General features: G+C 39.7%; 1 protein-coding gene across 1 annotated transcript in view; it reads right to left on the reverse strand.

The window, feature by feature from the left end:
- LOC117334403 (protein mono-ADP-ribosyltransferase PARP6-like) overlaps window positions 1-23,222 on the reverse strand; it is a 46,546-nt gene that overhangs the window by 22,536 nt on the left and 788 nt on the right. Inside the window, 13 exon segments of the mRNA XM_033893999.1 lie at window positions 2,021-2,113; window positions 3,176-3,271; window positions 7,276-7,320; window positions 7,322-7,544; window positions 7,800-7,955; window positions 10,971-11,090; window positions 11,984-12,053; window positions 16,090-16,180; window positions 16,463-16,526; window positions 20,242-20,333; window positions 20,477-20,619; window positions 21,075-21,170; window positions 21,526-21,618. Coding sequence (XP_033749890.1) covers window positions 2,021-2,113; window positions 3,176-3,271; window positions 7,276-7,320; window positions 7,322-7,544; window positions 7,800-7,955; window positions 10,971-11,090; window positions 11,984-12,053; window positions 16,090-16,180; window positions 16,463-16,526; window positions 20,242-20,333; window positions 20,477-20,619; window positions 21,075-21,170; window positions 21,526-21,618 — 1,382 coding nt within the window.

Raw genomic sequence — 23,222 nt, forward strand, 5'->3', positions numbered from 1 at the left:
TATGGATTTTTATTTCAATATTACAGTTCAACTTACATTAAAACAACTAACAGTGAAACCACTTTATATTGCCACCCGATATACTGCCAAACTCACTTATTGCCATGAATTTATTCAGAACGGATATCCTCTCATGCTATTGCACCCGTTTTACCACTAAACTTGCCTACCGCCAACCATCATCATATTTCCAGAACAATGGATAAAATAATATCATCTTAACTTCATTATTATAACATAATCCTACATACCTCAGTACCTGTGGCTGTATAACATCTGTAATCCTACATACCTCAGTACCTGTATAACGTGTGTAATCCTACATACCTCAGTACCTGTATAACGTGTGTAATCCTACATACCTCAGTACCTGTATAACGTGTGTAATCCTACATACCTCAGTACCTGTATAACGTCTGTAATCCTACATACCTCAGTACCTGTATAACGTCTGTAATCCTACATACCTCAGTACCTGTATAACGTGTGTAATCTTACATACCTCAGTACCTGTATAACATCTGTAATCCTACATACCTCAGTACCTGTATAACGTCTGTAATCCTACATACCCCAGTACCTGTACCTGTATAATGTCTGTAATCCTACATACCTCAGTACCTGTATAACGTGTGTAATCCTACATACCTCAGTACCTGTATAACGTGTGTAATCCTACATACCTCAGTACCTGTATAACGTGTGTAATCCTACATACCTCAGTACCTGTATAACGTCTGTAATCCTACATACCTCAGTACCTGTATAACGTCTGTAATCCTACATACCTCAGTACCTGTATAACTTCTGTAATCCTACATACCTCAGTACCTGTACCTGTATAACGTGTGTAATCCTACATACCTCAGTACCTGTATAACGTGTGTAATCCTACATACCTCAGTACCTGTACCTGTATAACGTCTGTAATCCTACATACCTCAGTACCTGTATAACGTCTGTAATCCTACATACCTCAGTACCTGTATAACGTGTGTAATCCTACATACCTCAGTACCTGTACCTGTATAACATCTGTAATCCTACATACCTCAGTACCTGTATAACGTGTGTAATCCTACATACCTCAGTACCTGTACCTGTATAACGTCTGTAATCCTACATACCTCAGAACCTGTATAACGTGTGTAATCCTACATACCTCAGTACCTGTGGCTGTATAACGTGTGTAATCCTACATACCTCAGTACCTGTATAACGTGTGTAATCCTTCATACCTCAGTACCTGTATAACGTGTGTAATCCTACATACCTCAGTACCTGTATAACGTGTGTAATCCTACATACCTCAGTACCTGTATAACGTGTGTAATCCTACATACCTCAGTACCTGTATAACGTCTGTAATCCTACATACCTCAGTACCTGTATAACGTCTGTAATCTTACATACCTCAGTACCTGTATAACGTGTGTAATCCTACATACCTCAGTACCTGTATAACGTCTGTAATCCTACATACCTCAGTACCTGTATAACGTGTGTAATCTTACATACCTCAGTACCTGTATAACGTGTGTAATCCTACATACCTCAGTACCTGTATAACGTCTGTAATCTTACATACCTCAGTACCTGTATAACGTGTGTAATCCTACATACCTCAGTACCTGTGGCTGTATAACGTCTGTAATCCTACATACCTCAGTACCTGTATAACGTGTGTAATCCTACATACCTCAGTACCTGTATAACGTCTGTAATCTTACATACCTCAGTACCTGTATAACGTGTGTAATCCTACATACCTCAGTACCTATATAACGTGTGTAATCCTACATACCTCAGTACCTGTATAACGTGTGTAATCCTACATACCTCAGTACCTGTGTAACGTCTGTAATCCTACATACCTCAGTACCTGTACCTGTATAACGTCTGTAATCCTACATACCTCAGTACCTGTATAACGTCTGTAATCTTACATACCTCAGTACCTGTATAACGTCTGTAATCCTACATACCTCAGTACCTGTGTAACGTCTGTAATCCTACATACCTCAGCACCTGTGGCGATGTCCTCCGCTGCATCACTCATCACCCCAAGTGTTTGGAAAGCAAATACACACAGCTCTCGTGAACATACTGCCGGCTGTAACACAAAATACACACAGTTCAGGTGAGCATATGGCTCTAAGACTGAATACCTATCATATTAATTAAGGTAATTAATGCAGTATTGTCCTAGAGCAGATCTGCTTGAATCTGTGTAGTGTACTTCATTAACACCAATTGGTAGTGGCAAATTAAATCCGATTCTAATAAGTTTTAGATAAGAAAGTTCTTAGATAAGCTGATCGAACAAAACATTACAAACATAATCTATTTATAGGTGTTGTGGTATGATGTAACAAATGACATATATTTGAGGACATATTGACAGATTTATGTTAGCTATGACATATAAGCATTTACCAGCATACTGGGTATTGCTTAAGCAATACACGTCCCTTACTGACCACCCACTAAAATGAGAAAGTGACCTTGCCCTTTATCCAAAAACCCTGAAACTTAAACTTGTCTGAGATAATATGGTCCTTTATCACAGTGTGAAGTTTATCTAAAATCTTTTAAGGATTGAAGCCGCTAGAGTGCTTACAAGTGGTATTATGTACGTATGTACAAGGTGGACAGAGAGGAAAAATAGTCTCCAAGTTTCTATGGTAGGGGACTAATAAGCAACAAGGATACACCACAAGTCCCCTGCCGGCCCCCGTTAAAAATAGTAACAGTGATCTTGGCCTTGAACTAAAAACTTTGAAACTTCAACTTGTCCGTGACATTTTGGTCCTTTATACTTGTGTGAATTTTGATGAAACTCCTTCAAGAAATGAAGCCGCTAGGGTACAGATTTAGCTAGGGTACAGATGTAGCTAGGGTACAGATTTAGCTAGGGTACAGATGTAGCTAGGGTACAGATTTAGCTAGGGTACAGATGTAGCTAGGGTACAGATGTACAAACGTACAAAATGGACGGAGAAAATACTTAAGACTGCCTAGTTTACCAGTAGGGAACTTATAACATACACAGCAGTGTTACTGATACTGAACTGAGAAATTTGTTTTACACAGGTATCTGTCAGATTCCTTCTAAATATTGACAATAAAATTACTATAAAACAAAAACTTTTAAAGGCATTTCTCATCACATTACCTTTAACATTGCACCATTCTGAAAGACATGTGGTTCATCACAGACTACGCAGTACTCGTTTAGGGTAGGAATCCTCTGACGAATATACTGGAACATCTGAAACAGAAATATACTCGTTTAGGGTAGGAATTCTCTGACAAATATACTGGAACAGCTGAAACAGAAATATACTCGTTTAGGGTAGGAATTCTCTGACAAATATACTGGAACAGCTGAAACAGAAATATACTCGTTTAGGGTAGGAATCCTCTGACGAATATACTGGAACAGCTGAAACAGAAATATACTCGTTTAGGGTAGGAATTCTCTGACAAATATACTGGAACAGCTGAAACAGAAATATACTCGTTTAGGGTAGGTATCCTCTGACAAATATACTGGAACAGCTGAAACAGAAATATACTTGTTTAACGAGAATTTTCAGGTAAAATACAGTACAGGTAATATAACAATTATCTATATAAGAGTCAGCGTGAATTGTAGGTGGGATTAGACAAAGTTATACAGAGAGGAGATGAGGAGGCTGGATATGAGGGGGGAGTACAAAGTTATACAGAGAGGAGATGAGGAGGCTCGGTATGAGGTGGGAGTACAAAGTTATACAGAGAGGAGATGAGGAGGCTGAGTATGAGGTGGGAGTACCAAGTTATACAGAGAGGAGATGAGGAGGCTGGGTATGAGGTGGGAGTACAAAGTTATACAGAGAGGAGATGAGGAGGCTGAGTATGAGGTGGGTGTACAAAGTTATACAGAGAGGAGATGAGGAGGCTGGGTATGAGGTGGGAGTACAAAGTAATACAGAGAGGAGATGAGGAGGCTGAGTATGAGGTGGGAGTACAAAGTTATACAGAGAGGAGATGAGGATGCTGAGTATGAGGTGGGAGTACAAAGTTATACAGAGAGGAGATGAGGAGGCTCAGTATGAGGTGGGAGTACAAAGTTATACAGAGAGGAGATGAGGAAGCTGAGTATGAGGTGGGAGTACAAAGTTATACAGAGAGGAGATGAGGAAGCTGAGTATGAGGTGGGAGTACAAAGTTATACAGAGAGGAGATGAGGAAGCTGAGTATGAGGGGGGAGTACAAAGTTATACAGAGAGGAGATGAGGAGGCTGGATATGAGGGGGGAGTACAAAGTTATACAGAGAGGAGCATACAGGATGAGGAGGCTGGGTATGAGGGGGGATTACAAAGTTATACAGAGAGCAGCATACAGGACGAGGAGGCTGAGTATGAGGGGGATTACAAAGTTATACTGAGAGGAGATGAGGAGGCTGAGTATGAGGGGGATTACAAAGTTATACAGAGAGGAGATGAGGAGGCTGGGTATGAGGTGGGAGTACCAAGTTATACAGAGAGGAGATGAGGAGGCTGAGTATGAGGTGGGAGTACCAAGTTATACAGAGAGGAGATGAGGAGGCTGAGTATGAGGTGGGAGTACCAAGTTATACAGAGAGGAGATGAGGCTGAGTATGAGGTGGGAGTACAAAGTTATACAGAGAGGAGCATACAGGACGAGGAGGCTGAGTATGAGGTGGGAGTACCAAGTTATACAGAGAGGAGATGAGGAGGCTGAGTATGAGGTGGGAGTACCAAGTTATACAGAGAGGAGATGAGGAAGCTGAGTATGAGGTGGGAGTACAAAGTTATACAGAGAGGAGATGAGGAGGTTGAGTATGAGGTGGGAGTACCAAGTTATACAGAGAGGAGATGAGGAGGCTGAGTATGAGGTGGGAGTACAAAGTTATACAGAGAGGAGATGAGGAAGCTGAGTATGAGGTGGGAGTACAAAGTTATACAGAGAGGAGATGAGGAGGCTGAGTATGAGGTGGGAGTACAAAGTTATACAGAGAGGAGATGAGGAGGCTGAGTATGAGGTGGGAGTACCAAGTTATACAGAGAGGAAATGAGGAGGCTGGGTATGAGGTGGGAGTACCAAGTTATACAGAGAGGAGATGAGGAGGCTCGGTATGAGGTGGGAGTACAAAGTTATACAGAGAGGAGATGAGGAGGCTGAGTATGAGGTGGGAGTACAAAGTTATACTGAGAGGAGATGAGGAGGCTCGGTATGAGGTGGGAGTACCAAGTTATACAGAGAGGAGACAAGGAGGCTGAGTATGAGGTGGGAGTACAAAGTTATACAGAGAGGAGATGAGGATGCTGAGTATGAGGTGGGAGTACAAAGTTATACAGAGAGGAGATGAGGAGGCTCAGTATGAGGTGGGAGTACAAAGTTATACAGAGAGGAGATGAGGAAGCTGAGTATGAGGTGGGAGTACAAAGTTATACAGAGAGGAGATGAGGAAGCTGAGTATGAGGTGGGAGTACAAAGTTATACAGAGAGGAGATGAGGAAGCTGAGTATGAGGGGGGAGTACAAAGTTATACAGAGAGGAGATGAGGAGGCTGGATATGAGGGGGGAGTACAAAGTTATACAGAGAGGAGATGAGGAGGCTGAGTATGAGGGGGGATTACAAAGTTATACAGAGAGCAGCATACAGGACGAGGAGGCTGAGTATGAGGGGGATTACAAAGTTATACAGAGAGGAGATGAGGAGGCTGAGTATGAGGGGGATTACAAAGTTATACAGAGAGGAGATGAGGAGGCTGAGTATGAGGTGGGAGTACCAAGTTATACAGAGAGGAGATGAGGAGGCTGAGTATGAGGTGGGAGTACCAAGTTATACAGAGAGGAGATGAGGCTGAGTATGAGGTGGGAGTACAAAGTTATACAGAGAGGAGCATACAGGACGAGGAGGCTGAGTATGAGGTGGGAGTACAAAGTTATACAGAGAGGAGATGAGGTGGCTGAGTATGAGGTGGGAGTACAAAGTTATACAGAGAGGAGATGAGGAGGCTGAGTATGAGGTGGGAGTACAAAGTTATACAGAGAGGAGATGAGGAGGCTCAGTATGAGGTGGGAGTACCAAGTTATACAGAGAGGAGATGAGGAGGCTGAGTATGAGGTGGGAGTACAAAGTTATACAGAGAGGAGATGAGGAGGCTGAGTATGAGGTGGGAGTACAAAGTTATACAGAGAGGAGATGAGGAGGCTCAGTATGAGGTGGGAGTACAAAGTTATACTGAGAGGAGATGAGGAGGCTCAGTATGAGGTGGGAGTACAAAGTTATACAGAGAGGAGATGAGGAGGCTCGGTATGAGGTGGGAGTACCAAGTTATACAGAGAGGAGATGAGGAAGCTGAGTATGAGGTGGGAGTTATACAGAGAGGAGATGAGGAGGCTCGGTATGAGGTGGGAGTACCAAGTTATACAGAGAGGAGACGAGGAGGCTGAGTATGAGGTGGGAGTACAAAGTTATACAGAGAGGAGATGAGGAAGCTGAGTATGAGGTGGGAGTACAAAGTTATACAGAGAGGAGATGAGGAAGCTGGGTATGAGGTGGGAGTACAAAGTTATACAGAGAGGAGATGAGGAGGCTGAGTATGAGGTGGGAGTACCAAGTTATACAGAGAGGAGATGAGGAGGCTCGGTATGAGGTGGGAGTACAAAGTTATACAGAGAGGAGATGAGGAGGTTGAGTATGAGGTGGGAGTACCAAGTTATACAGAGAGGAGATGAGGAGGTTGAGTATGAGGTGGGAGTACAAAGTTATACAGAGAGGAGATGAGGAAGCTGAGTATGAGGGGGGAGTACAAAGTTATACAGAGAGGAGATGAGGAAGCTGAGTATGAGGTGGGAGTTATACAGAGAGGAGATGAGGAGGCTCGGTATGAGGTGGGAGTACCAAGTTATACAGAGAGGAGACGAGGAGGCTGAGTATGAGGTGGGAGTACAAAGTTATACAGAGAGGAGATGAGGAAGCTGAGTATGAAGTGGGAGTACAAAGTTATACAGAGAGGAGATGAGGAGGTTGAGTATGAGGTGGGAGTACCAAGTTATACAGAGAGGAGATGAGGAGGCTGAGTATGAGGTGGGAGTACAAAGTTATACAGAGAGGAGATGAGGAAGCTGAGTATGAGGTGGGAGTACAAAGTTATACAGAGAGGAGATGAGGAGGCTGAGTATGAGGTGGGAGTACAAAGTTATACAGAGAGGAGATGAGGAGGCTGAGTATGAGGTGGGAGTACCAAATTTCCTACCTGGACTAGAAAGCCATGCTCCAGGCTTGGAACTCGCTTAGCATTCTTCCCCAGCCAGGTAGGACGAAGGGACTAAGGTTAGATCAGTTGAAGTTTGACCTTGAGAAGTTTTCTCCTTTGAACCTGATGCTGTTGCTATTGAACTTGTTTGTCGTCCAAAACCTCGCTTAATTTTCTTCAGTATTGGCGGATGTGATGTTTGTCTCATAGTGCCTTTGACCGGGGGCGCTTTAGCAGTCTTCTCAGGGCCATCAGGTAATTTTTGTTTACTGTATAATTAATATTACAGGATACACACATTCTTGGCTATTTCCCTTCATTAGTAAATGCACTTGCTACTGTAAAATTTTAGACAAGCATAAAATGTTAACATTTTGCTTTAAAAGAAATAAACTAATTTATGGTTGGAAGACAAGAGAAAGTTTAAATTGACTACCCCAGGTACAGGATATAGGATACCATTGTACACACAGACAAATTCTCAATTCTGGCGTTCTGGGTTTAGAGGTTAAATAAACACTTACCCTTCTGAGTTAATAAACAAATCATTGGAAGCCTTAAGGATATCTCCCCGGTTCAGTATTAGGGCGTTCCTTGCCTGCTCATCAGAGAACCCCATTTCCATAAGGCGGGCAAGATCTCTGTCATCAACGGTGATTGGTGCTGATGACAAAGTGTTGCTGCAACATTAAAATGTTACTGTATTTATGCTGGTGAGTCAAAATGTTACAGTATTTACCCTGGCCAGTCAATATGTTACTGTATTTACCCTGGCGAGTCAAACTGTTACTGTATTTACGCTGGTGAGTCAAAATGTTACAGTATTTACCTTGGCGAGTCAAAACGTTACTGTATTTACCCTGGTGAGTCAAAATGTTACTGTATTTACCCTGGCGAGTCAAACTATTACTGTATTTACCCTGGCGAGTCAAACTGTTACTGTATTTACCCTGGCGAGTCAAAATGTTACTGTATTTACGCTGGTGAGTCAAAATGTTACTGTATTTACCCTGGTGAGTCAAAATGTTACTGTATTTACCCTGGTGAGTCAAAATGTTACTGTATTTACGCTGGCGAGTCAAACTGTTACTGTATTTACCCTGGCGAGTCAAACTGTTACTGTATTTACCCTGGCGAGTCAAACTGTTACTGTATTTACCCTGACGAGTCAAACTGTTACAGTATTTACCATGGCGAGTCAAACTGTTACTGTATTTACCCTGGCGAGTCAAACTGTTACTGTATTTACCCTGACGAGTCAAAATGTTACAGTATTTACCATGGCGAGTCAAACTGTTACTGTATTTACCTTGGCGAGTCAAAATGTTACTGTATTTACCTTGGCAAGTCAAAATGTTACTGTATTTACCCTGGCGAGTCAAACTATTACAGTATTTACCCTGGCGAGTCAAAATGTTACAGTATTTACCCTGGCGAGTCAAAATGTTACAGTATTTACCCTGGCGAGTCAAACTGTTACTGTATTTACCCTGGCGAGTCAAACTATTACAGTATTTACCCTGGCGAGTAATCTACAAAAATTATGAAATACATGTAAAATATAAGTAATCTTATTGTAAGTCTGAAGCATTGGGCTCTTAATGAGGAAGGAGGCCTGGGCTCCTAACATGGACTGGGAAGTTAAGTAAACTGACAGGTAAACTCACCTGGACTGGGAAGTTAAGTAAACTGACAGGTAAACTTACCTGGACAGGGAAGTTAAGTAAACTGACAGGTAAACTCACCTGGACTGGGAAGTTAAGTAAACTGACAGGTAAACTCACCTGGACTGGGGTGTTAAGTAAACTGACAGGTTATCTCACCTGGACTGGGAAGTTAAGTAAACTGATAAGTTATCTCACATGGACTGGGAAGTTAAGTAAACTGACAGGTTATCTCACCTGGACTGGGAAGTTAAGTTAACTGACAAGTTATCTCACCTGGACTGGGAAGTTAAGTAAACTGACAAGTTATCTCACCTGGACTGGGAAGTTAAGTAAACTGACAAGTTATCTCACATGGACTGGGAAGTTAAGTAAACTGACAGGTTATCTCACCTGGACTGGGAAGTTAAGTAAACTGATAAGTTATCTCACATGGACTGGGAAGTTAAGTAAACTGACAGGCTATCTCACCTGGACTGGGAAGTTAAGTTAACTGACAAGTTATCTCACCTGGACTGGGAAGTTAAGTAAACTGACAAGTTATCTCACCTGGACTGGGAAGTTAAGTAAACTGATAAGTTATCTCACATGGACTGGGAAGTTAAGTAAACTGACAAGTTATCTCACCTGGACTGGGAAGTTAAGTAAACTGACAGGTTATCTCACATGGACTGGGAAGTTAGGTAAACTGACAAGTTATCTCACCTGGACTGGGAAGTTAAGTAAACTGACAAGTTATCTCACCTGGACTGGGAAGTTAGGTAAACTGACAAGTTATCTCACATGGACTGGGAAGTTAGGTACACTGACAAGTTATCTCACCTGGACTGGGAAGTTAAGTAAACTGATAAGTTATCTCACCTGGACTGGGAAGTTAAGTAAACTGATAAGTTATCTCACATGGACTGGGAAGTTAGGTAAACGGACAAGTTATCTCACCTGGACTGGGAAGTTAAGTAAACTGACAAGTTATCTCACCTGGACTGGGAAGTTAAGTAAACTGACAAGTTATCTCACATGGACTGGGAAGTTAGGTAAACGGACAAGTTATCTCACCTGGACTGGGAAGTTAAGTAAACTGACAAGTTATCTCACATGGACTGGGAAGTTAGGTAAACGGACAAGTTATCTCACCTGGACTGGGAAGTTAAGTAAACTGACAAGTTATCTCACATGGACTGGGAAGTTAGGTAAACGGACAAGTTATCTCACCTGGACTGGGAAGTTAAGTAAACTGATAAGTTATCTCACCTGGACTGGGAAGTTAAGTAAACTGACAAGTTATCTCACATGGACTGGGAAGTTAGGTAAACGGACAAGTTATCTCACCTGGACTGGGAAGTTAAGTAAACTGACAGGTTATCTCACATGGACTGGGAAGTTAGGTAAACTGACAAGTTATCTCACCTGGACTGTGAAGTTAGGTACACTGACAAGTTATCTCACCTGGACTGGGAAGTTAGGTAAACTGACAGGTTATCTCACCTGGACTGTGAAGTTAGGTACACTGACAAGTTATCTCACCTGGACTGGGAAGTTAGGTACACTGACAGGTTATCTCACCTGGACTGGGAAGTTAGGTAAACGGACAAGTTATCTCACCTGGACTGGGAAGTTAAGTAAACTGACAGGTTATCTCACATGGACTGGGAAGTTAGGTAAACTGACAAGTTATCTCACCTGGACTGGGAAGTTAAGTAAACTGACAGGTTATCTCACATGGACTGGGAAGTTAGGTAAACTGACAAGTTATCTCACCTGGACAGGGAAGTTAGGTAAACTGACAGGTTATCTCACCTGGACTGGGAAGTTAGGTAAACTGACAGGTTATCTCACCTGGACTGGGAAGTTAAGTAAACTGACAGGTTATCTCACCTGGACTGGGAAGTTAGGTACACTGACAAGTTATCTCCACTGGACTGGGAAGTTAGGTAAACTGACAAGTTATCTCACCTGGACTGGGAAGTTAGGTAAACTGACAGGTTATCTCACCTGGACTGGGAAGTTAGGTAAACTGACAAGTTATCTCACCTGGACTGTGAAGTCTCCATAGAAGACATGCCCATTGTTCTCTCTTGAAAGTTGTGGATGGCTTCTAGCTTCTCATTGCTGAGTTTAGGCCAGTTCTGTGACAAATAGGACTCCAGTATCCTGTAGTTATAAAAATTAATCCCTCCTAGTTCTCAGTAATACATCACACTATATACATTACAGTATTCATCATTACACTACATTCTTTTGTAAAATGACTGCAGAGTCAACAAAAATTGGTTTAAGTAAATCAAATGACAGTTGTTATTTTTATATTTGGTATAAATATGTCTGTATTCAGTTGTTATTTTAATTTATTGCATTTTTGCCAGTGAAATATAGAAATTTATCAAACTAATAAAACTTACATTTTCACTGAAGTGATAAGCAGTGAAAATATAAGATTTTGCAGTGAAAATATAAGATTTTGTAGTGAAACTATAAGTTTTCCGTTTTTAACCAATCAGAGAGGACCTTTGTATTCACCTCCTTGAAACTTGCTGATTTTTCCAGTCGAAGCGGAGATAGATAAATTCGTTATTTTGCTGTATTTCTGAAATTTTCAGACTAGTTTTTGACACAATACTCACTTGACATTAGCTATAGATTCTCCTATAATAGCAGAAAACTCTTCAATTGCGTTATCAGTCCTTTCAAAATGGCGCCGTCAAGTTGACGTGGAATAACGTCACAAAGAGATGACGTCATTACTGATTCCCACACTTTTTGTCACTATTAATTTTCGATGTTTTTAATTTTGTTTTTAAGTTTATGAAATGCAATAAAAAGGAAATTGAATGGTTTCCCGTGAAATATAACATATATTTCACTCGTATGACAGAATATTTCGATATTTTTCACTCGTGCTTCGCACTCGAGAAAATATCGATATTATGTCATACTCGTGAAATATATGTTTTATTAAACAGGAAACCATTCAATATCCTCTATATATCACCCTGAAAACTTATACTGAATTGTTGGAATTTTCTTAACAAAAGTCTGGAACCTACTTCCTCATCTGGCTCCCAACTCCACACTTCTCTTTCTTCGATGGCTGGAAGGCTTCTACTTTAGGAGGATCTGAAAAGGGTTATCAATAATATACAGGTGAAATCAGAGGCAAAACAAGAGATCCCAGAGGGATCTTGGCGCCCACCATTGAATGATCTTTATAGGTTCCATGTCAGATTGATCTTTTCTCTACTTTTCCCTTCCTCTAAGTCTTACTAATCTGTGTATTTTCATAAACAGCCCTCTATAGCTAGTACATTTCAAACAAGGGGAACCTATATATAAAATTTAAGATTTAGCGATAATGGCTGTCTGTCGGCCATGTTGTTTTCGGATTGGTCCCAATATGCATAACTAGGCACTGAGGGAAACCTACATATGAAATTTGAGAAAGATCCCTTCAGTACTTTCTGAGAAATAGCGATAACAAACTTCAATTGTCAATATCCAAGATGGCTGCCTGTCGGCCATGTTGTTTTCTGATTGGTCTCAAAATGCAATATGCATAACTAGGCACCAAGGGGAACCTACATATGAAATTTGAGAAAGATCCCTTCAGTACTTTCTGAGAAATAGCGATAACAAACTTCAATTGTCAAAATCCAAGATGGCTGCCTGTCGGCCATGTTGTTTTCCGATTGGTCTCAAAATGCAATATGCATAACTAGGCACCAAGAGAAACCTACATATGAAATTTGAGAAAGATCCCTTCAGTGCTTTCTGAGAAATAGCGATAACAAACTTCAATTGTCAAAATCCAAGATGGCTGCCTGTCGGCCATGTTGTTTTCCGATTGGTCTCAAAATGCAATATGCATAACTAGGCACCAAGAGAAACCTACATATGAAATTTGAGAAAGATCCCTTCAGTGCTTTCTGAGAAATAGCGATAACAAACTTCAATTGTCAAAATCCAAGATGGCTGCCTGTCGGCCATGTTGTTTTCCGATTGGTCTCAAAATGCAATATGCATAACTAGGCACCAAGAGAAACCTACATATGAAATTTGAGAAAGATCCCTTCAGTGCTTTCCGAGAAATAGCGATAAAAAACTTCAATTGTCAAAATCCAAGATGGCTGCCTGTCGGCCATGTTGTTTTCCGATTGGTCTCAAAATCCAATATGCATAACTAGGCACCGAGGGAAACCTGCGTATGAAATTTCAGAAAGATCTCTTCATCACTTTCTGAGAAATAGCGATAACAAACTTCAATTGTCAAAATCCAAGATGGCTGCCTGTCGGCCATGTTGTTTTCCGATTGGTCCCAAAATGCAATATGCATAACAAGGCACCAAAGGGAACCTACATATGAAATTTGAGAAAGATCCCTTCAGTACTTTCTGAGAAATAGCGATAACAAACTTCAATTGTCAAAATCCAAGATGGCTGCCTGTCGGCCATGTTGTTTTCCGATTGGTCTCAAAATGCAATATGCATAACTAGGCACCAAGTGGAACCTACATATGAAATTTGAGAAAGATCCCTTCAGTACTTTCTGAGAAATAGCGATAACAAACTTCAATTGCCAAAATCCAAGATGGCTGCCTGTCGGCCATGTTGTTTTCCGATTGGTCTCAAAATGCAATATGCATAACTAGGCACCAAGGGGAACCTACATATGAAATTTGAGAAAGATCCCTTCAGTACTTTCTGAAGATTAGCGATAACAAGAATTGTTTACGGACGGACGGAGGGACGGACGGACGGAGGGACGGACGGACGGACGGACGGACGGACGACGGACCACGGACGCAGGGCGATTTGAATAGCCCACCATCTGATGATGGTGGGCTAAAAATAAACTGATGTAAGTGCAAAGAATTTAAATTTGGTAGACAAAGTAAGGTAAACAGATGACTGGTTCTCATGACAACCTTTGCAAAATTGATTTAGCATGACCTACTTACTGGGTGTGTCCAGGTAAGTCGTTAATGACAGGTGAATTGGGAGTGTATTACTTACTAGGTGTGTCCAGGTAAGTCGTTAATGACAGGTGTATTGGGAGTGTCCTACTTACTAGGCGTGTCCAGGTAAGTCGTTAATGACAGGTGTATTGGGAGTGTCCTACTTACTAGGTGTGTCCAGGTAAGTCGTTAATGACAGGTGTATTGGGAGTGTCCTACTTACTAGGTATGTCTAGGTAAGTTGTTAATGACAGGTGTATTGGGAGTGTCCTACTTACTAGGTGTTTCCAGGTAAGTCGTTAATGACAGGTGTATTTGGAGTGTACTACTTACTGGGTGTGTCCAGGTAAGTCGTTAATGACAGGTGTATTGGGAGTGTTATACTTACTAGGCGTGTCCAGGTAAGTCGTTAATGACAGGTGTATTGGGAGTGTAATACTTACTAGGTGTGTCCAGGTAAGTCGTTAATGAGGTGTATTGGGAGTGTATTACTTACTAGGTGTGTCCAGGTAAGTCGTTAATGACAGGTGTATTGGGAGTGTAATACTTACTAGGTGTGTCTAGGTAAGTCGTTAATGACAGGTGTATTGGGAGTGTTTTACTTACTAGGTGTGTCCAGGTAAGTCGTTAATTACAGGTGTATTGGGAGTGTACTACTTACTGAGTGTGTCCAGGTAAGTCGTTAATGACAGGTGTATTGGGAGTGTAATACTTACTAGGTGTGTCCAGGTAAGTCGTTAATGACAGGTGTATAGGGAGTGTACAACTTACTGGGTGTGTCTAGGTAAGTCGTTAATGACAGGTGTATAGGGAGTGTACAACATACTAGGTGTGTCCAGGTAAGTCGTTAATGACAGGTGTATTGGGAGTGTCCTACTTACTAGGTGTGTCCAGGTAAGTCATTAATGACAGGTGTATTGGGAGTGTACAACTTACTGGGTGTGTCCAGGTAAGTTGTTAATGACAGGTGTATTGGGAGTGTAATACTTACTAGGCGTGTCCAGGTAAGTCGTTAATGACAGGTGTATAGGGAGTGTACAACATACTAGGTGTGTCCAGGTAAGTTGTTAATGACAAGTGTATTGGGAGTGTCCTACTTACTAGACGTGTCCAGGTAAGTCGTTAATGACAGGTGTATTGGGAGTGTAATACTTACTAGGTGTGTCCAGGTAAGTCGTTAATGACAGGTGTATAGGGAGTGTACAACTTACTAGGTGTGTCCAGGTAAGTCGTTAATGACAGGTGTATTGGGAGTGTAATACTTACTAGGTGTGTCCAGGTAAGTCGTTAATGACAGGTGTATAGGGAGTGTACAACATACTAGGTGTGTCTAGGTAAGTTGTTAATGACAGGTGTATTGGGAGTGTCCTACTTACTAGGTGTGTCCAGGTAAGTCGTTAATGACAGGTGTATAGGGAGTGTACAACATACTAGGTGTGTCCAGGTAAGTCGTTAATGACAGGTGTATTGGGAGTGTCCTACTTACTAGGCGTGTCCAGGTAAGTCGTTAATGACAGGTGTAAAGGGAGTGTACAACATACTAGGTGTGTCTAGGTAAGTTGTTAATGACAGGTGTATTAGGAGTGTAATACTTATTAGGTGTGTCCAGGTAAGTCGTTAATGACAGGTGTATTGGGAGTGTAATACTTATTAGGTGTGTCCAGGTAAGTCGTTAATGACAGGTGTATTGGGAGTGTATTACTTACTAGGTGTGTCCAGGTAAGTCGTTAATTACAGGTGTATTGGGAGTGTCCTACTTACTAGGTGTGTCCAGGTAAGTCGTTAATGACAGGTGTATTGGGAGTGTCCTACTTACTAGGTGTGTCCAGGTAAGTCGTTAATGACAGGTGTATTGGGAGTGTCCTACTTATTAGGTGTGTCCAGGTAAGTCGTTAATGACAGGTGTATTGGGAGTGTATTACTTACTAGGTGTGTCCAGGTAAGTCGTTAATTACAGGTGTATTGGGAGTGTCCTACTTACTAGGTGTGTCCAGGTAAGTCGTTAATGACAGGTGTATTGGGAGTGTATTACTTACTAGGTGTGTCCAGGTAAGTCATTAATGACAGGTGTATTGGGAGTGTCCTACTTACTAGGTGTGTCCAGGTAAGTTGTTAATGACAGGTGTATTGGGAGTGTCCTACTTACTAGGTGTGTCCAGGTAAGTCGTTAATGACAGGTGTATTGGGAGTGTCCTACTTACTAGGTGTGTCCAGGTAAGTCGTTAATGACAGATGTATTCTGATAACTAATGGTTCTTCACTGTTAAGTCCCCAAGCCTCAGCTATTTCTTTCTGTAAAAAGAATTATTTCTATTCTCAGAAAATGACTGAATACAAGTCATTATCCAACATTTACTAAGAAGTTATTATATTTCATAATTCACATTCATTTTAGTGCCAAACTTTGGCAGCATCATCATAATTCACATTCAATCACATACTGTTTGCATTTTTATACTTTTCACATTTTCATTTCTAAAGTTTGGAATTATATATTTATATAATTAGCAGATTGTATTTCAAACAATTCAGTGTTTTATTTTCATCAAGTAAATATGATTTAATTGGACTTACTGCTATAAATCCTGCCAACTCTATGTTCAGTTCTATGTCAATTTCATCAATGGAATCCAGTAACCTTTATTATCGGAATTGTAGAGAAATATATATTAGTGGATCATGGTACACAAATTCAAAGGAAACACAGAAAATACAGATTTGTTCCTACAACATACATCAAATAAAAAATTAAATACGGATCAACAGATTCTCAAAAACAACACTAACAAGAGATCCCAGAGGGATCTTGGCGCCCACCATTGAATGATCTTCATAGGTTCCATGTCAGATTGATCTTTTCTCTACTTTTCCCTTCATTTTACTAATCTGTGCAAATCGAGACATCCCTCCAGTACTTTTCAAACAAGGGAACCCTAGCTATATAAGAAAGTTGAGATTTAACGATAATGGCTGTTTGTTTGCCAGGTTGTTTTCAGGACAGACTGGTCCAAAAATGCAATACAAGGAACCAAGGGGAACCTACTTATGAAATTTGAGAAAGATCCATTCAGTACTTTGAGAAATAGAGATAACAAACTTCAATTGTCAAAATCCAGGATGGCGGTCTGTCGGCCATGTTGTTTTCCGATTGGTCTCAAAATGCAATATGCATAACTAGGCACCTACGGAAACCTACATATGAAATTTGAGAAAGATCCCTTCAGTACTTTCTCAGAAATAGCGATAACAAACTTCAATGGTCAAAATCCAAGATGGCTGCCTGTCGGCCATGTTGTGTTCCGATTGATCTCAAAACGCAATATGCATAACAAGGCACCAAGGGGGCCTACATATGAAATTTGAGAAAGATCCCTTCAGTACTTTCTCAGAAATAGCGATAACAAACTTCAATTGTCAAAATCCAAGATGGCTGCCTGTCGGCCATGTTGTTTTCCGATTGGTCTCAAAATGCAATATGCATAACAAGGCACCAAGGGAAACCTACATATGAAATTTGAGAAAGATCCCTTCAGTACTTTCTCAGAAATAGTGATAACAAACTTCAATTGTCAAAATCCAAGATGGCTGCCTGTCGGCCATGTTGTTTTCCGATTGGTCTCAAAAGGCAATATGCATAACTAGGCACCAAGGGGAACCTAAATATGAAATTTGAGAATGATCCCTTCAGGACTTTCTCAGAAATAGCGATAACAAACTTCAATTGTCAAAATCCAAGATGGCTGCCTGTCGGCCATGTTGTTTTCCGATTGGTCTCAAATCGCAATATGCACAACTAGGCACCAAGGGAAACCTTCATATGAAATTTGAGAAAGATCCCTTCAGTACTTTCTCAGAAATAGCGATAACAAACTTCAATTGTCAAAATCCAAGATGTCTGCCTGTCGGCCATGTTGTTTTCCGATTGGTCTCAAAACGCAAAATGCATAACTAGGCACCAAGGGGAACCTACATATGAAATTTGAGAAAGATCCGTTCAGTACTTTCTCAGAAATAGCGATAACAAACTTCAATGGTCAAAATCCAAGATGGCTGCCTGTCGGCCATGTTGTTTTCCGATTGGTCTCAAAATGCAATATGCATAACAAGGCACCAAGGGAAACCTACATATGAAATTTGAGAAAGATCCCTTCAGTACTTTCTCAGAAATAGTGATAACAAACTTCAATTGTCAAAATCCAAGATGGCTGCCTGTCAGCCATGTTGTTTTCCGATTGGTCTCAAAAGGCAATATGCATAACTAGGCACCAAGGGGAACCTAAATATGAAATTTGAGAATGATCCCTTCAGGACTTTCTCAGAAATAGCGATAACAAACTTCAATTGTCAAAATCCAAGATGGCTGCCTGTCGGCCATGTTGTTTTCCGATTGGTCTCAAAACGCAATATGCATAACTAGGCACCAAGGGGAACCTACATATGAAATTTGAGAAAGATCCCTTCAGTACTTTCTCAGAAATAGCGATAACAAACTTCAATTGTCAAAATCCAAGATGGCTGCCTGTCGGCCATATTGTTTTCCGATTGGTCTCAAAACGCAATATGCATAACTAGGCACCAAGGGGAACCTACATATGAAATTTGAGAAAGATCCCTTCAGTACTTTCTCAGAAATAGCGATAACAAGAATTGTTTACGGACGGAGGGACGGACGGACGGACGACGGACCACGGACGCAGGGCGATTTGAATAGCCCACCATCTGATGATGGTGGGCTAAAAATCCTGCACTCTGACAAGACAACAGGTCAGTGAGAACAAAACAACCTGTGTATTTACCTTGTACATGGCATTGCCATAAGTTACACTGTAACATGGATACTGAGTGTGTTATTATTTACCTGTAACTTAATAACTGTTTTTATGGATACTGAGTGTGTCATATATTAATCCTGTAACTTAGCACACTGTTTTTATGGATACTGAGTGTGTCATATATTAATCCTGTAACTTAGCACACTGTCTCCATGGATACTGTGTGTCATTATTTACCTGTACCTTAGCACACTGTTTCCATGGATACTGAGTGTGTCTTTATTTACCAGTAACTTAAAAAACTGTCTCCATGGATACTGTGTATCATTATTTACCTGTAACTAAGCACACTGTCTCCATGGATACTGAGTGTGTCATTATTTACCTGTAACTTAGCACACTGTCTCCATGGATACTGAGCTTGTCATTATTTACCTGTAACTTAGCACACTGTCTCCATGGATACTGAGTGTGTCATATATTAAACCTGTAACTTAGCACACTGTCTCCATGGATACTGAGTGTGTCATTATTTACCTGTACCTTAGCACACTGTTTCCATGGATACTGAGTGTGTCATTATTTACCTGTACCTTAGCACACTGTCTCCATGGATACTGAGTGTGTCATTATTTACCTGTAACTTAGCACACTGTCTCCATGGATACTGAGTGTGTCATTATTTACCTGTACCTTAGCACACTGTCTCCATGGATACTGAGTGTGTCATTATTTACCTGTAACTTAGCACACTGTCTCCATGGATACTGAGTGTGTCATTATTTACCTGTAACTTAGAAAACTGTCTCCATGGATACTGTGTGTCATTATTTACCTGTAACTAAGCACACTGTCTCCATGGATACTGAGTGTGTCATTATTTACCTGTAACTTAGCACACTGTCTCCATGGATACTGAGTGTGTCATTATTTACCTGTAACTAAGCACACTGTCTCCATGGATACTGTGTGTCATTATTTACCTGTAACTTAGCACACTGTTTCCATGGATACTGAGTGTGTCATTATTTACCTGTAACTTAGCACACTGTTTCCATGGATACTGAGTGTGTCATTATTTACCTGTAACTTAGGACACTGTCTCCATGGATACTGAGTGTGTCATTAATTACATGTACCTTAGCACACTGTCTCCATGGATACTGAGCTTGTCATTATTTACCTGTAACTTAGCACACTGTCTCAATGGATACGGAGTGTGTCATTATTTACCTGTAACTTAGCACACTGTCTCCATGGATACTGAGTGTGTCATTATTTACCTGTAACTAAGCACACTGTCTCCATGGATACTGTGTGTCATTATTTACCTGTAACTTAGCACACTGTTTCCATGGATACTGAGTGTGTCATTATTTACCTGTAACTTAGCACACTGTCTCCATGGATACTGAGTGTGTCATTATTTACCTGTAACTTAGCACACTGTCTCCATGGATACTGAGTGTGTCATTAATTACATGTACCTTAGCACACTGTCTCCATGGATACTGAGCTTGTCATTATTTACCTGTAACTTAGCACACTGTCTCAATGGATACGGAGTGTGTCATTATTTACCTGTAACTTAGCACACTGTCTCCATGGATATTAGTCAATTTTTCCATGTCTGTGTCCAATAACGGGTTGACGCTGACCTCCATTGACATCTCCTATGCAATGTACAAGTATTGAGAATGACGATTGTAAGTGTTACATATATATATATATATATATATATAGACCAAATTAGATATTTTCACAAAGTATGAAATAAGCAACTGAGCGAGAAATAAATAATCTATTACTTCCTCACCTCATCATTATAATAGTCCTCCATATCCTCTTCCTGGTTGTCATTATCCGAATCCCCAAGGTTGGACGCTGCATCCTCATAATTTGATGCCTCAGATTCCATGCTGATGGTGCGCTGTACCAGTGTCGTCTGGAGAATACTGCCTAATACACAAAATACATTGTACAGGTATTTTGAAATGTAATCCTTATCTATTTTATATCTAAAATGAAGCACAGAGAAGCAATACAGCCAAGTCCTAATCATAGTCTTTGTTTATAGCCTAGAATATTTCATAGACTTCAAAATATTCATGAGAAAAAGCATGCTGGCCCATGGGTATGCTTAAATTTCAAGAAAATGAGTGAAATTGAAAGTTACTAAAGTCTATTTGTAGTAGCTGGTGGCTACCTCACTGAACAATATACAAGAGATCACTGCATGCTATCAAAAGCAATAGGTGTACTCTTTCCCAAGGACACAAACATGACAGCTAAAGATGGTCCAAATATGTCAGCTTCCTGATAAATACAGCCACTCAAGATCTCACGATGTATATGCCTGTACATTTTACACTATGTAATATCCACAGAAATACCATTATTTTTTTAATACATACCTGTACATTTGACACAATCCGAAAGAATAGCTGGTATAGCATTATTACTTATAACAGGATTATTGAAATCACCACCTCTGTAGATAAATGTGTTCTCTGAAAAAAAAAATAAAAAATCAGAAAAATCATAATCTTAAATGATCAAAGTACCTACAACAAACAAAAAATCTTAAATATGCATGTCATCCATTTTAATTTTGAAGTTTGATATCAAGATTGTGACAGTTGAAATTTTTTTTACACATACAATTGATGTACATATAAGGTCATACACATATATGATATGATGCATGGAGTTCAAATTGGTGATGATGGTTAACGTTGATTTACTGGAACACATATACAGAGAAAAAAAAAGGTACTACAAGGTTGTCAATGTAGGATATATATACATATATATAACACATATAGCTGCATATAAAAACTGATTACAGTAAATATTTGTACTTACCTGGGTATTCATCTGATGTTACAATCGAAAATTCACACAAATCATCATTTTTATTCAGCATGAACGTAAGGGATTTTCCTGCTATTTCAAAATCTGCAAGAAAATAGGAGCTGTATATATGTCAGAGTTCCAATATGTTTCACATATATGCACAAGGTAGGCCTAAAACACATATACTCCACTAATTGTATGGCTAATTATTCAACTTCATTAATTATATTATGTACATGGAAGAAGCCTCCATAAGCTAGGAACCTTTCTTTATTTATACCAGTACCACTGACAGCTGATTTGCTGGTCAAATATTAATTGATGTAATTTTATTTAGATACAGATCTCCTATTGAAATAATGTATCATTTCCCTCCAAGATTCAATAAATTTCTTCTGCACCATTACAAAAAAAAAATCATCATTCTCTAGTACAATTTTCCTGACATTATCAGTAACTATATTTTTGCTTTAAATTTAATTTAAATCAAAGATATGGTAAAACATACAAAAATATGACGTAGATCGATGACAACAAATTAAAACCTATATTGATATCTATATAATCATGACACTTAATACATAATTAGGTGTTAAAAAATGTAACAGTTTGATTGTTAAGTTTATCACTGCAGCATGACAGTTGTCCGCTGTTTTTACACAGAATATATATAAGAAAGGTGACCCCCCTCCCCCCTCAACAAAATGACTGATCTATCGTGTGACAATTATTGTCCTAATATATCAGGGTTTCTGCCGATATTCTTTATATGTCTTATATAGATGTACATGTACATATAGTTTGTACATGTTTTACATGAATATAATTAACATTGTAACTGATCATCTGAATTATTCAAATAATCATCTACTTATATATATAATTAGTGCTCATGACCAGTGCATCATACATTGTATTTCTGACTTGTGATCATGACTGTTTTATTGTTTTAGTATCGTTATTTGAGGCCATGCATGTGAAAGATTAGCTTCATGCTAAACATGCCACCAGCATTAAAAAATAATTATACAATTAATTACCCAGGGGAAATAACCCAAATCTAAGCCTTCCTCATTGGGGAAAATGTTAACACTAATATAATAATAAATAAAGGCCAAAAGTGTGACCTAAAAGTTTTATTATTACTTGTAGATTCTGGTGGGTGTATTTGTAGAGATCTAGGAAAATAGGAGTCTAATATTTATGTAGTGTATCTTAAGTTTTATTAACATGTAAGTCTGTTATATACAGACCTGTATATATAGCTATAGGAATCTGACAAAATCAGTACAAAACATACCCTTTGGGAAGGGAATATGTAAGGTATTAAATCTATTACAATTTAGGGTAATTATAATTTTGAAATGATTCTGTAGACATGTACAGTATTTCATTATCCGGCCAGTCTCAAGGGAGACATTAAGAAGATAATTTTGTTTTAGAGTCAGTATATATAGCCTATATATAGTTATAGGAACACACTAGTACGTATACTGTGACAACAACTCTGAAGTAAAGATGGCTGACTTTATCAGAGACTAAGGCGAAAGAGGGAGTACATAACTAAAGATGTAGCGGAGACCGGGTTGCGAGATCTGGAGAATTATAATTACAAGGAAAATCAGTTTACTGGGGAAGAAAAGATATATAAGATCTCAAATTTTGTTGTCTCATATATATATATGAATGTACAACTCTTATGCCCT

This window comes from Pecten maximus, chromosome 9 (assembly GCF_902652985.1).
Source record: "Pecten maximus chromosome 9, xPecMax1.1, whole genome shotgun sequence".
Lineage (NCBI taxonomy): Eukaryota > Metazoa > Mollusca > Bivalvia > Pectinida > Pectinidae > Pecten > Pecten maximus.